At 51.8% G+C, this 16,017-nt stretch overlaps 6 protein-coding genes across 6 annotated transcripts; 1 reads left to right on the top strand and 5 right to left on the bottom strand.

Annotated features, from left to right (window-relative positions):
• Positions 1–39: 39 nt before the first annotated feature.
• N7468_000054 (uncharacterized protein) lies at positions 40–2,196 on the bottom strand (the record flags this gene model as incomplete). The annotated part of the gene is made up of 6 exons (XM_058469351.1): positions 40–716; positions 769–929; positions 990–1,358; positions 1,419–1,641; positions 1,702–1,833; positions 1,884–2,196. The coding sequence occupies 6 exons, from the start codon at positions 2,194–2,196 to the stop codon at positions 40–42; spliced, it is 1,875 nt and encodes a 624-aa protein (XP_058335382.1).
• Positions 2,197–3,246: 1,050 nt separating this feature from the next.
• On the bottom strand, positions 3,247–4,013 carry N7468_000053 (flavin reductase family protein; the record flags this gene model as incomplete). The annotated part of the gene is given in 3 exon segments (XM_058469350.1): positions 3,247–3,783; positions 3,800–3,916; positions 3,960–4,013. The coding sequence occupies 3 exon segments, from the start codon at positions 4,011–4,013 to the stop codon at positions 3,247–3,249; spliced, it is 708 nt and encodes a 235-aa protein (XP_058335381.1).
• A 1,835-nt stretch (positions 4,014–5,848) lies between these two features.
• N7468_000052 (putative extracellular lipase) lies at positions 5,849–7,545 on the top strand (the record flags this gene model as incomplete). The annotated part of the gene is made up of 3 exons (XM_058469349.1): positions 5,849–6,126; positions 6,185–6,407; positions 6,514–7,545. The coding sequence occupies 3 exons, from the start codon at positions 5,849–5,851 to the stop codon at positions 7,543–7,545; spliced, it is 1,533 nt and encodes a 510-aa protein (XP_058335380.1).
• Positions 7,546–8,061: 516 nt separating this feature from the next.
• Positions 8,062–10,090, bottom strand: N7468_000051 (uncharacterized protein; the record flags this gene model as incomplete). The annotated part of the gene is made up of 8 exons (XM_058469348.1): positions 8,062–8,129; positions 8,188–8,293; positions 8,342–9,185; positions 9,236–9,356; positions 9,412–9,509; positions 9,562–9,644; positions 9,701–9,837; positions 9,895–10,090. 8 exons carry the CDS (start codon positions 10,088–10,090, stop codon positions 8,062–8,064), a joined length of 1,653 nt encoding a protein of 550 aa, XP_058335379.1.
• Positions 10,091–11,203: 1,113 nt separating this feature from the next.
• On the bottom strand, positions 11,204–12,036 carry N7468_000050 (uncharacterized protein; the record flags this gene model as incomplete). The annotated part of the gene is made up of 3 exons (XM_058469347.1): positions 11,204–11,587; positions 11,636–11,793; positions 11,847–12,036. 3 exons carry the CDS (start codon positions 12,034–12,036, stop codon positions 11,204–11,206), a joined length of 732 nt encoding a protein of 243 aa, XP_058335378.1.
• An 891-nt stretch (positions 12,037–12,927) lies between these two features.
• On the bottom strand, positions 12,928–14,716 carry N7468_000049 (glycoside hydrolase family 72 protein; the record flags this gene model as incomplete). The annotated part of the gene is made up of 5 exons (XM_058469346.1): positions 12,928–13,625; positions 13,705–14,433; positions 14,484–14,509; positions 14,568–14,605; positions 14,663–14,716. 5 exons carry the CDS (start codon positions 14,714–14,716, stop codon positions 12,928–12,930), a joined length of 1,545 nt encoding a protein of 514 aa, XP_058335377.1.
• Between the last annotated feature and the right edge of the window lie 1,301 nt (positions 14,717–16,017).

Genomic DNA, 16,017 nt, shown 5'->3' with positions numbered 1-16,017 from the left:
TCAAACTCCCATATGGAGGAATGAAAGGCGGGGAAAAGATCACTCTTCGGCGTCTCCCTTCTCTCTTCCTTGATACTGGCTCTGTGGCAGCAAATTCAAAGTGTCTTCCACGCGATCGAGCTTGTAATTTGTTAGCCAGAAGCCCACCGCACCGACGAATGCAAGGATCGCAACGACGGCATAGTTCCACACGAGGAGGGGATCTTCAGACAGGGACACAAAGGCTTGACCGATAGCTGAGGAGAACGCATTCATCAGCTGAGCAATAGCTTGAACGAGGGATCTCATGTTCCGCGGAGCTTTGGTGAACGCATATTCCAGGGAGGTCACAGATGCGAAGATCTCAGAAATGGCACCCAAGACGTAAGGCGCAACTTGAACCCAGACGCTAATGTCGGTGTGCTCTGGGTTCTCCTTCTCTAAGCAAAAGTTAGCGTTCTTCCCACAGGGACCCAATCTATAGATGTAGTATTGAGTCACAGTTGCTGCAATCATAGAAAGTCCGGCCACAATGAACCCGCCCGTGATTCGCTTGATTGGGGTGAAATTGAATCCCAATCGGCGAAGGCCAGGGTATAACAACTGGTCGAAAATGGGAATCAGAATAACCAACGCAAATGGATTCAAGTTGTTGATGATATCGTTTGGCACGCCTCCGAGCTTCATGGTCGCCGCTTGGGAGGTGAGATTGTTGAGCATTTGATTGTAGGAGAGCCCTGTGGAAAGTCAGAAACTATCGCCTTCGCCTAGAAACGGAACGTAACTCACAGAATAGAGGTAACCATAGGAAAAGTTTGCACGCCTGAAGCCCACGGCGAACTTCGTCGACCCATTCGTCATCAAAGGTCATCCAAGCCGGCTTCTCGGGCCCGAAACGGCTAGGTTTGACTCGATCCCAGTTGTCGCTTTCGGGGGAACTTCGTCGGAACCTGGTTGATTTGTCTTGTCAGTGACCAGGCTGGGTACTTTTCTTTCATCGTATCACTTACAGCTTCATGGGATTGAGCGACCACCGACCCTTCATGGACAACCGCCACAGACGGAAGGCTTGGGAGTAGACTGAGCCCGTCGGGGGCACCAGATGGTAGCGCTTACGGCAGAGGAATAGGACACCTGGGCATAAGAGGAACATGACTGTCGGGAGCAGGAAGGAAAGCCAGAATCCAATGTAGCGTTCCGCATAGACCATGCTGATTTGGCCTACCAAAGACCCAAGGTTGACCATCAAATAGAAGTAGAGGTAAATACGGGCAACAGTGGCGGCGGGGTCCACGACCACGCGTTCTCCGCTGGCAAGGACACGGATGAAGGGGCGCTCTTCGCGGTACTGCTCGGCGATCAACGTAGTAATATTCGGTCTGCGAGGCTCGTTAGCATAACCTTGTCCACAGCTCACAGCAAACTGAATGGGGTCTTACTTGAAACCACCCGTGCCGATTCCCATAATCACCAGACCGACAGCAAAACAGGCAATGGAGCCATGAGGACTGGCAATGACCTGTGGAATCGCAGAGATAAGTAGAATAGTATGGCCCATGAGAGCCACGGCGATAGCAGAGAAGATCGTTTTGAATCGACCCCAATGTTGGTCCGCAATGAACGCACCGACAAGAGGCATAACGTAGGACCAGAACTGGTTGACTTAAGCAAATTCAAAAAGTTAGTCACAGAAGATTGAGAGGCTGACGGGTAACTACTCACACAAAGTCAAGCCCGTCGACGCGCGTTGGCCCATACCCAGAGCGCCCGGCACCCCGTTGGTATGATCAGCTCCCGCAGGCAGTGCACCGGTGGTAGAATTAGCGGGGAGGGGTCGCTGGATGAAGTTCACGACTAAGTGTGGTTAGCAGGACTCCGTATGTATCATCTTTGCAAGTACTTACAGACGGCCGTGGTTCCATAATAAGAGAAGCGTTCGCACCACTCTACAAACGCAACCGTGTAAGCAGCCCAAGGGACCTTGTCAGCAACACGGCGTAGGGTCTGGAGATCATGTTCGGTGGCATACACCCGGTCATGTCCCTCGTGGAGATCCAGAGTGGGAATCGGTGCCGTATGAGATACTGGCATTGCCTTACTGTCTTCGCCCACGATTGCGTCTTCGTTCGAACGGAGGGCGGGGGTCAAAGTCGCGTCGTGAGAGATGGCCTTGGACTTGGCAAGTTCAGCCACATCACTTGGGTCCGAGGCGTTCATATTGAATACAAGTAATGGACGAAGAGGGGGAAAAGTCGCAAGGGGAGAAGGAAGATAATAAGTAAAGCGTAGGCCTTGGAAATATGGATGCACACGCGATGAAGATAGGCGGTTTGTTGTTGATTGAAGAGAGGGAGCGATAAGGAGGTCTGGGGGAAAATGGAATGGGACTATTTAAGTCTCGATGGGAAGGCGGCAGACCTCCAAATGGAGAAGGTGCATCTGACGTCCTCTGGAAGTTGGCTTGGGCTTTTCTTAAACTTGGAAGACCTGAAGTTCTCCAATTCACGCGCGGCTATTAAACTTTCGATATATACTACGAGTCCCATGTATCTCAGGTGGATTATGTTGCCAACATTCACGTAGCCGGGGAAAATGCCATACCAAACATAGATGTTGTTAAAACAATCTGGCGGACCCTGCCAGCCCTGATCTGTATGGGAGTTTTGTTGCCCCCGGTGGGGTCAATCGAGATGTCGCTGCCAAGTCTCGAGGTGGTCTGCCAAGCTGATTAGCTTTATATCTTATCGCCTCTTTGGCCTTTGGAGGGCAATTTCCACTTGGCATTGGTGTTTGATTGCAACCTTATTTCTTGGCTCCAATGATCCTTGCGGATAAATCCAGAATAAGCGAGACAAACCCTCAAGTCCCCAGGGCTGGAGGCCGTGGCGTGATATCTCTTCCCAGGACATATCCTTTTGGTCCTTTCCAAGGTTGTCCCGTAACAACATAGCCACTCTTGCAGCAGCTTCGAAATTATTCCCCATATCCGACCGCCGATAACCTCTGTTGACATCTGATGTATCTGCTCTTATCCCGTAGATTTTTCGTGTCATGGTATGTAGTCGGAAAATATGGTGTACACAGATAAGAACCATGGAGGTGCTAGTACGGTTCAGAGGCAAAGATGGACAAAACAGAGGGGTACCAAGGCCCAACGACGGCGAGGCGAAGACTAGTAAAGGTCAATGCGAACAACATGCTACTAGCCGCGACTCTAGTGTCGCGCCCTACACTTGACCTGTCTGGTGCGGGTTGGAGAGGGATTCATTAGACCAGCTGCTGGAAAGGAACTTCATTACATGCTGTGCCGCTGCCCCGCGCATTGGCCGCCCGATTCTTCTTCATGCTGCCTTCCAGTCCGTACAGAACGTCTTCGGACATTCCTGGAATCCGCATGTCAAATGTGTCCTGAATCACTGCATATTGGTAGTAACCGCACCGCGCGATAGGCTTTGTTTTGCGGATATCCAGGAGACCGTCGGTCAAAACCTCATCGCTAATATGAATGGCGACGACCTTGCCAATCACAATATCGACCGTCCCCATGGGCGGCGATCCGGGAAGCCGTATGGTGGAGTAGTACTCGCACTCAAACTTCACGGGGGATTCCTGGACCATGGGAACATCCATCAAGGTGGCTGGCTCTTTCGTGACTGCCGCGCGCTCGAACTCGTCTACTCCATATGGGACCTGTTCTGCAGAGATATTGACCGCCTCGCGCAGCGCCCAGGTGGCCAGATTCCAGACAAAGCGGCCGGTCTGTTCTGCATTGACGACCGTGTCCTTGCGCGTGCATTCGACCGTCTGGTTTGCCGAGAACATCACATAGGGGGGGGTCGAAGGTGAGGTTGTTGAACTGGGAGTATGGAGCTAGATTGGCCTGGCCATGCTGATTCTTCGTGGAAATCCACCCGATCGGCCGCGGGACCACACAAGCCTAGAGAAGTTTAGCTGCGATCGTGCGAGCACCGGTCGCTTACCTTGAACGGATCATGAGGCAGATTGTGCTCGGTGACCCCTGGTCGGTAAAACATGCTGAATGGTGGACGATTGGCCACTGCGTTCATTCGTCTCTACGCAATGTAGTTATCAGCTTCCCCGCGGGGCCCCGCGCCAAGTGGGCCAGCCGACAGCCGGGATCTATACGGATTGCCAGTCGGCTGAGGCCAATGCCTTTCAGGGGCTGCAGAGAAGCCATTACCGGCTGTTTTTCTCGCGGCCCCGAAACCATGGATGCCAAAACCCATCATTGGTCCAGGATATGGACATGGTATCACTGATGACTTGCGAAAGGGGAAAGACAAGCGACCGCGCAATTCGGAGCAAATCAATGCCTGAACTCCGCCCTGGAGCTGAGACAAAATGCTTACTGATTGGTAAACTATCATCTAAGAGTAGGCCATCGGGGTCAATGATGAGGGATTCTCTAGCGATCCTTATTTAGTATCACCACATATTCGAAAAAAAAATTCCATGGCCAACTCCATGTTGAACAATTGGACGGGACCACCTCAGCCCCCGGATATGGGCCTGACCGACTACCCAATATCTCTAAACACGAAAACCGGTTATCTATAGATGCCTCGGCTATCCTTCGTCAACAGTACTATGGCCCGTACTAGATGCGCATATAGGGGTGTCCGAACCCCATCTGGGGCCCCGCGCGGTTTGTTGGCGGGGTTGCGGCATCCCTGGAGGGGCGGAAGAACCGGTTCGTGCTGTATAAATTGCAAGGACTAGTGGATGTGCAACCCAGGTCCTTGTCATATGGTCGCACTGAAGCCATTGACGAGGAGGGATTTCTTCCTCCAAACAAGATTTCATTCAGAGAGTCAATACCATCATGGCCAAAGGAATGCTGGATCGGATTCCTCATGGTACAGCATTCCCTGTGACGGCTAATACGTAGTTGAGAATCATCGAGGGGCCGTACCGAGGCTCAAAATTAGCATGAGCCAAGGCTGGCCCATCAGCAGTTCTATTCGTGGTGAGAGGCACTGCATAAAATTAATGCCCGAGCTGATCTAGGGCGTCCGGTAACGCTCCTGATCGCCCGTACGCCCTCGGCACTGGATTCTGCGGGGAGATTGGATTTGTGGGGACACTTCCTCTTCAGAATGCAAGCTATTGGCTGTGAATTACTCCTTCATATCATGGGAGGTGGCTTATAAGAGCACATCTGGGAAACGGGAACAACACATAGCTGTTCCAGCTGAGCTGCTTCCAGTAGGAATAGAGAGCACCACAAGTTTTAGTGCCTATAGAAACAATTACATGCTCGACCCAAGCCCCAAGCCCCTTAATTCAAGCCTAAAGTATTCGAAATTTCATCGAACCCCGGGATCCCTCGGAAGCCGTTGCATTCCTCCGCGCAGATCTTCATGAACGAACGGTGCTGCGTCGACCCCCGCATGCCCAATTGGCCTTCCTCCGAATGTATGAAAGTGGAGATGCGCCACGGCCGGTGCTAAGATTCGCAAGTCGCCAATCCACTTGGGCCAGTGACGACCTATCTGGTGCAAGTGGACTGTCAATAGACTCTGCAGTTATTGGATCTGGCTCCCTCCTGACTCGGCGAAGATTCTGCTTTGAGCATGAACTGCATTGTCGCTGACCGACCCCACGGAGTTTACCTCGAACTCGGCCGAGGTATATGGGAATCGCATTGCAGGAACAAGCCATCGTTCATTTGGGAGACAAAGCCGCTGTCAATCAAGGAACTGAAAACAAAAAACCAAGAAAAGAAAAAAAAAACGCGAAAACAGGAAGGGGTATAAAAGCACACCTTGCCAACCCTCTTGATCTATAGAGGCCCCGGGAACCTGCCCGAGGAAAAGCTGCCACTTGAACTTACCTGGGCATAAAAAAAATGCCGTCTTTGAAGCTTCTGCTGGCCGTGCTGCCTTTCGCACTGGGTGCTCCGACCCCTCATGACAAGAGGGCCAGTAAGCCAACAGTGACAATCGCTAGTCCGGAAGCAACCATCGTCGGGTCCACAGGGTCCAACCTCGATACCTTCAATGGGATCCCTTTTGCCCTTCCTCCAACGGGGTCCCGCCGCTTGAAGCCGCCACAGGCAATATCAACCTCCCTTGGCGCTGTTCAGGCCACAGGCACCCCCCCGGGCTTGTCCGCAATTCCAAACTAGTACTGGCAAGGACGATTTTCCCTCCTCCATTATGGGGGAACTAAGTGACCTCCAGAGTTCCCAACAGATCAGCAATGCCGGAGAAGATTGTTTGACACTCAACGTGGTGCGCCCCTCCTCCGTGACTCCCGACTCGGCCTTGCCTGTCTTGGTATGGATCTATGGTGGCGGGTTTGAGTTTGGCTCGACGAGCATGTATAACGCCGACAGTCTTGTTTCGGCATCAGTCGATTCGGGCATGCCAATTATCTTTGTCGCCATGAACTATCGACTGGGGGGGGTTTGGCTTCTTGGCAGGCTCTGAAATTCTTGCCGATGGGTCGGCAAATCTCGGTCTGCTTGATCAACGGCTGGCGCTGGAATGGGTCGCCGACAACATCAAACAGTTCGGGGGTGATCCAGACAAGGTCACCATCTGGGGGGAGTCGGCAGGATCGATCTCCGTGTTTGATCAAATGGCCTTGTACGACGGGGATCACTCTTATAATGGCGCGCCGCTGTTCCGAGGCGCCATCATGGATTCTGGGAGTATCACTCCAGCGGATCCAGTCGACTGCCCTAAGGGCCAAGCGGTCTATGATGCGGTGGTGAAGGCGGCCGGATGCAGTGAATCAGAAGACACTTTGAAGTGCTTGCGCGATCTCGACTACACGACGTTCCTCAATGCTGCCAACTCTGTCCCCAGCATATTCTCTTACAGCTCCATAGGCCTTTCTTATCTTCCCCGGCCGGATGGGAAAATTCTGACCCAGTCCCCAGAGGTATTGGCCGAGAGGGGCCTCTTTGCCGACGTTCCCTTCATTGTTGGAGACCAAGAAGACGAGGGGACCATATTCGCCCTGAAACAATCCAACATCACTACGGAAGCAGAGGTTGTCGATTATCTGCGAGACTACATGTTTGGCGATGCCTCCCAGGAGCAGTTGAAAGACTTGGTAGCCAATTATGCAGACATCGCCACCGATGGGTCACCTTTCCGCACGGGACTGGCAAATAACTGGTACCCTCAGTTCAAGCGGCTTGCAGCGATACTGGGTGATGTGTTTTTCATCTTCAACCGCCGTGTACTCCTCAACGTTGCCGCAAAAGTCAAGTCCCACGTGCCGTCCTGGTCATACCTCGCGTCCTATGACCACGGAACTCCGTATCTAGGGACATTCCATGCGTCGGACATCGTCCAAGTCTTCGAAGGAATCTACGACAACTACGCCGCCAAATCAATCCGCACATATTACTACTCGTTTGTATACGACCTCGATCCCAACTCTCGGGCGGGCAACTACATGGAGTGGCCCCAGTGGAGCGCCAACAAAACCCTGATGAACTTCTACAAAGACCATGCAGTGCTCCTGACCGATGATTTCCGAGAAGACGCCGGTGAATTCTTTCAAGCCAATATTGGTTCGTTCCGTGGTTAAGGGTACATTCACGCGATTTGCTCGCTGGCAGGCACTCGACAAACATGAAGGGCGCGAAATGGGCGCTTGCATATAGACCTCTCCCGTATGGAAATAGTCTAGATTTCAGGAGCATGAACGAGAATCAAGCAGTATAAAGTGCCGGAGTTTACTATCACATCCACCCGTAATATCGTTGGACATTGGACAATACACGTAAGATATGGATCACGTGCTCACGTATGCACCCTCCTCCCCACAACTGGGGGATCTCGCCCCGCGCTGGCGTACCTTCGGGTTATTACTATTCCGTGCGGTCCTCTCTTGGGCACGCGAGCGGTACGTCTCCTAGTCAGGCCCTAGTCAGGCCCGATGTACAAATCTATTGTATGCCGTCAGAGAGCACGCAGAGGGGTATATGAAGATCGTTCTCTCTAATACGCTATAACGATAATATCCTCATCAGGCTTGGACAACCTGTCTGAAGCCGCACAGTCGCTGGCTCATAGAGGAGCGTGACATGATGGAACTTGCGATCTATAGTTGATGGTGTCTAATAAAAAGGCCGAAGAAGGCGGCAGCCAACGAGCAGCCCAAAGACACCACTTCTCAGGATTGTGAGCATAGTCAATCTTGGAAGAGTGGGGGACCGGTGGCGCTTACAGTAGGTATGTTTTAATCCAGAAAGATAACAGCTGACAACGATCTCTCTAAGGCGGCCCTCCAGGTGGGCGATATAGTTGGTATCCGCTGTAGCGCGTTGAATGATCTGTTCATGTAAGTAAAGGGACAATCAAAGAAGATAAGAGACCCTTACCGTCTCACTCCCTGGACCATGGAGATTCTCTCGCAATTGCCTCTGAAACTCAAGTCCCAGGACGGCATTGGAAGAGGTGACACCCGCGGTCATGGCAAAGCTGAGGAGCAACATATAGCCTGCAGTCGCCATAGCCACCTCCCCAGGCGCTAAAGCGGCAGTCATAGCGATGAAAGCCGATGCCGACGCCATGCCCGTCCCCATGCCACCAGGAATGATATAGAGCGATTCCCAGAATCCAGTATGGCCATTCCAGCGGAAATAGAGTAGCACATATGTCACGGACGCGATGAGTCCAGCCAGCACTAATAGGGTCCGATAAGATCCTGTCTTTCGGATAAAAAGGCCTGCAATCAAACCTCCGATCGCGTTTCCCGCGACGGCAGGTACCAGGTGCACGCCAGCCGCAGTGGTCGAAGCTCTTTGCGTCACTTGGAAATACAACGGAATCGAGAACATGATCCCCAGCTGAGCAGTCACCTGACAGGTGCTGAGCAGGTAGCTGATTGCGACATTCGACCGTCGGAGGATTCGAAGGTTGAAGATTGGCTCTGGCGCAATATACGACTCGACAAAAACGAACCCTGCGATCAACAGGAGCCCGGCGCCTCCCAGAGCCAGAGTAACCCATGATGCCCAGCGGAAGGCTTTCCCACCCTGGTCTGCTAAGCCAGTGAGAGCAATGATCCCGCCTCCGAGAAGGGCTGTACCCAGGAAGTCGACCCGCTGGAGCTGGGTCCGGACGTCTTTTAGAGTGGTAGGTGGTCTGTGTTGCTCCACCTTGAGTAGCAAGACAACCAGGAAGGCCGCGAGTGCCACAACAGGAGCTTGCAGAAGAAATAGCCTTGAAGAAATGAGCTTCTAATTTCCAAGAGGTCATGCGCATATTCTTACCAGCGCCACCCGATCGTGTCAATCAAGAAGCCACCCAAGGGCCCTCCGACGCTGCGACCCAGGGTCATCGCAATATTCACATACGCTCTCCAAGCTGCGACTTCACGCTTGGGTACGATATCTAGCAGCCGGTCAGCGTCGTCCAAATTTTTGTAGGTACTCAATCCTGTATGTACCTGTGATGATCACCGAGCTAATGGTCATGGTTCCTGCGCCACCTATCCCGCTGATCGCGCGACCCAGAATGACAACCCACATTTGCGATCCAAGGCCACTGCATGATGATAAGCTTTTACCTGGATGGTTTCATGAAGATAGGGCTTTACCATATTATACACCCCACCGCAAAGAAGAAGTATGCGATTAGGAGCATGGGTTTGCGTCCAAAAATGTCCGCTAGCTTCCCGTACTAAACGGACCGCTTTTCCTCAGCACTTGATTCTAGAGTTGAAGGACACCACCTACCATGGGCTGCGCCGCGCAGACGCCTAACGTATACCCAGTGGACAACCAACTAGCATCACGCAAACGGTTAAACTGGGAAGAGATCCGGCCTGCTGCAGCGATGACGAGAGTTGCATCGGCATTGGAAATAAATTCGCCTGTAAGTTCATAAGTCAACTGCGTATATCTCGATGTGGAGAGAAGGTATTCCATACCCAGCAACAGCACCGCAATAATAGTCCACACTCCAGTCAAAGGGATAGCTTGAGCGGGCTTCGTATCCAGACTGCCGTTGTTTGGAATTAATGGGCTCTCCTCGTCCGCGCTGGACTGATGAGATATGGCGTCGACTGGCTCGGTTTCGGATGGATCGGTGCCATTGCCTGTACCGTACTTCGTTGTAGACGCCATGCTGTGGCGAAAAAATTGTGGAAAGTCGTGGATACCGAGCAAAAGCAGTTCAAAAAGGAAAGAATCGGAGTTCGAGCTCGGGCGTCGAGCTCGGAGCGGGTCGCGTATATCACGAATGAGCTTGGGAGGGGCCAACCCTCTCCTCGCAGCTTATGCTCCATCTAGAACGTGGAATTAAGGGCTTTCGTGCTCGCTTCCAGAAATCGAAGGCCAATCGGGCGAGGTTCGCGTGTTCTCATTGCGCGCGCAAAGCACGTCATTGGAGATCCACTGCGGCTTTTGCCGTGACCCGAAGCTTCCTGCGTTTTATCTCCGACGTTGACCTCAGTAGACCTTATCAAGCTATGCGTTGAACAACGTGTCCTTGATTGCGAATTCGTAGCTCTGAATATACTTAGGATGCTTGATTATATACAAGTTGACCAGGTCTTCTTACTTTCCAAACGTATGTGCGTGTACATAGTATCTTCTGATTCCTTGCGGCTCCTAGTTATCACTAGCAAATACAACCTTTAATTATTCCAGGTCGCAAGACCTGCTGTATCAGGCATTTGCCAATTCCCAAGGTTTACATTGATATACCCGCCAAGTGGATGATCTCAACCTGCTGGTATTGCGCCTACGCCTGCCCTTCCAAAGACCCGTTTACATTGAATGAGTTCTTACGGCGCAAATCCCTCAGATGCTACCGGCACAGCTTCTTCAAGTGGGGAAGAGAAAAGCCTTTGGGATACAATGCGGATTCGACAGCTCGGCCTTTCCAGCATTACGAGTTACAGCTAGGCCATGCGGGAATTTGGATATGGCATCATGATCACTCCAGCTGTCTATGAAGGTCCAAGGGAGTAATCTCACTAATATGAGGTGGCGACCTTCACTTTGAGGGTCAAATTACGACTGTTAATCGTTGAAGGGCTATTCTTCACCTGCGTATGTCATGGATGGACCGGCAAAGGTTGATTCAAATAATCGAAGAAGAATCAATTTAAATATCCTTGAATTCTCGCTACCATAATGTGTCATTTCATATTATATCCAATATTCAGTCCCGAGCTTGTTTCTTCCCACTCACAGACCCTATGCATTGAATTCCCTGTTCTATCCTCGGATAACTCACGGTTGCACTTTTGCCCACAATGACGGCCAGGCAAGGACGGTGCTTGCAAACATGGCAATCGACACTGCGAAGTCGCTGATGGGCATCCATCCTAGTAAGGACCCCGGGATAGTCAAGTCCAAGCAGTCAATGAGAAGCTGCTTCAAAAGAGACGACGTAGTAGGTACTGCTCTGGCAGGAATGGATTCCGCGGGTCTTCTTTCTTTCTTCTCATCCTGAACCTCCTGAGCCTGCTTTTGAGAAGTAGGCACGGCCGGGCCAAACAGCAGGACCGAGACGGTTCTTGCAATCGCGACACAAATCGCATAGAACCAGAACTTGTAAGATTCAAGGAGAACAGGCGTGTACCACGAAACCGAAACGACGTTCATATCGTGTAACTAGCGAGATCAGCGTGGGATTCTGATGCGAAGAAAACAGATACCTACCATCGTCGTGCCCTCCAGACCGAGGTACATTCCCAAGCAGCTGAACTCGAGCAGATCTATCATGGCTGCGCGGTCTCTGAATGCATCCTTTGTAGACAGAATATCTTGGACATTCTGAAAACAATCCAGGAACCCGAATAAGCGGAGATAGCGCCGCCCTGCAAGCAGATTAGATGAGACATGAACCTATTCCGCAAGAACCCAAGCTCACCTTGCCCGATCTGCGATGCGGCGACAGCGCATTTGGTCACGATGGAAGAGTCCAAGTCGAGTCCAGTGCCGATGAGCACTAAGCTATGGCACAGGCGCAGGGTCAAGTCCAGACCGGCGGTGGAATTGGTGAAATTGGCGAATTGTCTGGCCAGCGACGGCCTCGGACGAGTTGGGGCCAATTGAGCCATTTGGGGGGTAATATTCAAAATGCTTAATAGGAATTGGTACTTGTACCAGTAGTGTATCAGTATTGCTTCCTTGTACCCGCGGATGAACAAGCTTTTCCTCCGGGCGTGAAATGCCTAAAATACGCTATTGCGGGGTAACCCATTCGGTTACCACACCATACCAGAATTACAAGATATCTAATCTCTTGAACTAAACCTTGAGCTGCGCAGCAGAACAAACATACAACTCCTGGATTTAGTTAGCCGTTTCCAAATTTCTTCCCATGTTAGGTCTCATCACTTAAGCTTTCATCCCTGTTTTTGGCCGTAATCTGGACTACCATGTGTAAAATTTTACCCATTGGAGGGAAACGGTACGTCAGACCTACACTCGGCTTTGCATTCTCCTTCAAACAGATAGCTGCGCGGTGTTGGTTGCTTCCCATTCTTCTGCACTATAAATATACACTAAACAAGTTGTAGAGAGCCATAGGATCAGCCAGGGGTCTACAATGTTGTATCTAGAGGCTCTAGTATATGAACGAATAGCGAAGTGGTAACACTGAACTTGCAGGTTTCGGACAGTCCAACGCTAAACCATTCCTCCTTGTTGATACAACGTAGACTTGATGCGACTGGCAGCCAGATTAACCAACTGCTTCACTCAGAGGTCTAAATTCCATTGAGCAAAGCTTGCTAGGATATGATCATAATTCCCATCGAAGTGGTAAATCTTCAGAATACGTCAATTTCTACGGATACACGATCTCATATTAAATAACGCCGTATGGCAGGTAAAGAAAGGCGGGGAAAAACTATATTTGGCCTATCACTAGGAAATGTCAAATATAAAGAATGGAAACAGGATAACACCGAAACAGTTGTCGAACACCCAACCACAGGCTAAGATAATCACAGAAGAATCATGCCCATTCCAGTAAGAACGGCAACGCCGGTGTAAGCAGCAATCTGGAAAGAGCTGAACGACGACGCCTGGTAGATAGAGCCCGCGGCACCACTGTGGGACGTGGAGGTCTCGGAAGATCCAGAGCCGCCATTCCCAGTAGCCTGGGCGCTCACAGAGCCCGTTCCAGCGGCACCAGCCTGCTTGATCTGGGTCGAGCAAGCGCCAGTCGGAGCGGTGGTAGCCTTGGTACTGGCGGAACCAGAGAAGCTGCAAGCGCTGGCGGCGCTGGACTGCTCGCCGTAGTACTTGTCCAAGGCAAAAGCGAGTTGGTTTTTCACTCCGCACATGCTGTATGCGCCGTACTTGCCGGTGGTAGCGTTGGCGTCAATGCCGCCGCAGTCGGTGTAGCCGCAAACAACACCGAGGAGCTGGCCCATCTTGGCCGTGGACAGGCTGCCGTCGGGGACACATGCAGCGGCGTCATAGATGCAGTCACAGAGGCTTTGATCTGCGGCTGGGGGGAGAGGAGTGGCGACGGCCTCCCAGGAGGAGGCAATGGCAGGGCAGTCCTGGAGGGCGGTGTTGGTGGGGGTGTAAGAGGCCTTGTTGGTGCCGGATGGAGAGACGGCGGCGATCTGCTTGGAGTAGTAGCGGAAGTCGGTCATAGTGCTAACGCTGGTGTTGTCGACGACGGAGACCAGACCTAGAAGATGTGAAAGTTAATATAGTCGCTCTTTCATGTCAGAACACCCTGGGGTTTGGGGGGGAGGAGGGGGCAATACCGTAATCGTTGGTGGTCTGGAAGTACATGTAAACAATACCACCAGACCAAACCTGGGACATGGCGTCTCCGTAGAGAGTGGCAACATCGGTGAAGGTACGAGGCTGGACTTCGTTGCAACCGTACTCAGCAAAGAAAACGGGGACAGTGTAATTGGCAAACTCCTCGGTGCGGGCTTTGTAGCCCAAGGCCTGGTAGCTAGAGTCCCCACACCAGGAGTAAATGTTGTAACCGTAGAAATCGACTATATCCGCCTCAGTACCGCAGTCCAGGTAGTTTCCGAGTGCTACACGAATAGACGCGACATCAGCAGAGGCGTATCCAACACCCATGGGGCGGTAATCCTTCTCCTTGATGTACGCCTTCATGTCGCGGACGGCGGCCTTGATGAAGGCCATACCATCGGTAGTGTTTTGAGAATTGGCGATCTCATTGCCAGCAAAGAAACCAATCGTGTTGTTGTACTTCGACAGCTCGTCGATGACGCTGGTGTAGCGATCGTACAGAGCGACATTCCACTCGGGGTCATCGCGGTTAATGGCCTCTGTGGTACTCGACAGATCAGACACTACGTAGATGCCCGCGTCGGCCAGCAGCGACATACACTCGCTGTGATCGGCAGTGGGATCGATGTAGTAAGTTCGGATCACATTGGTCCGCAGCTGCTGCATATAAGGAACATCACGCTTGCACGCAGCAGCATCCGCCAGAGGATCTTGGGTCTGGGAGTCTGTTCAGGGTGTTAGGGGACTACCGATTTCCTCAGGGATCTGCACATACACTGGTATGCGACACCACGCATGAAGCTATTGTCCAACGTCAGTTGATGTTCTTTTCCCCAATCTGTAACCGAGGGCCACTTACAACTGGGTGTCATTGCTGGAGTAGAAGAATTTCGAGCCCTAGGGGATAAGTCAGTGCAGGTCTCGGTAGAGTGCCAAGTCTCCCGAAGTCTGTACCTTGATGATAATAGGGTCCAAATCGGCCACCGCAGCCCCTATAACGGTGGCCATTGCGAAGAGCGACAACTTCATCTTGAGAAAGAAAACCCGCCAAAGAGCAATATGGAACGACTGGATAAAAGAGTGGCTTAGCCGGCCTCCTTGGGCATCAAGCTAGAAAGGGTAGGTGTATAGAAAGGATATTGAACGAGTGTGTAGATGCAAGCAGAGGGTGAAGAACGAAGTTGTTACAAGAAAACCCCCCCAGGCTGAAGGCAAAAGGCCTTTAGACTAGGCTCCTCTCTATACCGGCCCCTAATCCAGTCCCACCCCCCTCCTGGGCAGCTCTCACCCATTCGCTTCCCTTCATCGAGGCCACGTACTACGGAGACTCCAAGATTAGTAGCTCGGGACTGTTGCCGTCCCACTCTGCCCTTGGGCCTATCACTGGCGAGCAGATGTCACTTTCTTCTGCAAGACACGATACAGACCGCGTCAACCGGCGATTTAGGGCTGGTTGCTGGATGGCGCGAAGGCCGAGTAGATTTGTTAGCGTCTGAGCTAATGCCTCCACGTCCAATCACGGTGTGTTATAGGTGGGCATTCTGTGGGTTCGTCGAAGCCAAGTTTCGCTAGGGGCGCCACGAACTAAATTAGTGGCACTGAGGCATTATTTTTGGGTGGTGCAGAGATCGAGTTTTTGGTGAAGACAGGAGAACTCCCCGCTAGGCAATCATTTTTTTTTTTTTAGGAAAAAAAAAAGTGTAAAATCTTTAGACGAAACGAGAAGCGCACCATTGTCTCGTTGGAAAGAGCGTTGGTGGGAAAGGAGAATGCTGAAGCTGACGCGGTGGTGGGGCCCGCATCCACGTCGGCAAGGCGCTCCTCTTCGCCCAGGTTCTAGTTTCTCTTGGTCGTGTTTCAAGGGAAGCTCCCTCTCTCGGGTTTGCTCTTGGTATCGACGCTATGGTCCAAAGATGTCTTGGGAATTGCCTGTTTTGCAATGATGCTTGGCCTTTTGGACGTATTGGCAAATAGCAGACTCGAACTGGAGACTCGGATAATTCATTGGCAAATCTAGTCATTGTAGCCAAGGCGCGCGCGCTCTTGGCCTCGCCTAGATGAGCTACCAACCCGTCCTCAGGGGCTGAGTACGCTCGGCATTGTTGTCTCGCAGCTCACAACCCTATCCTAGGAAGCTACTGTAAGCTATGAATCGCGCATCAGGAGTTGCACCACGAGTTCGCATGTTCCTGAAGATCCCCCCATGAAAATCCGGGGCAAAGGCCAATCGCTGCTTCTTCCTGAGCGCTAGAATCTGGCAGCTGCGTGCCAAGATTTTTAGATCGTGTGGACCCAACCTGTGCGAATTC

Source organism: Penicillium chermesinum (genome assembly GCF_028974085.1).
Source record: "Penicillium chermesinum strain IBT 19713 chromosome Unknown utg000001l:1.0-1975020.0:1.0-1976611.0, whole genome shotgun sequence".
Classification (NCBI taxonomy): domain Eukaryota; kingdom Fungi; phylum Ascomycota; class Eurotiomycetes; order Eurotiales; family Aspergillaceae; genus Penicillium; species Penicillium chermesinum.
Note: the sequence above shows the minus strand (reverse complement) of the source record. Positions and strands in the feature narration are given on the sequence as shown.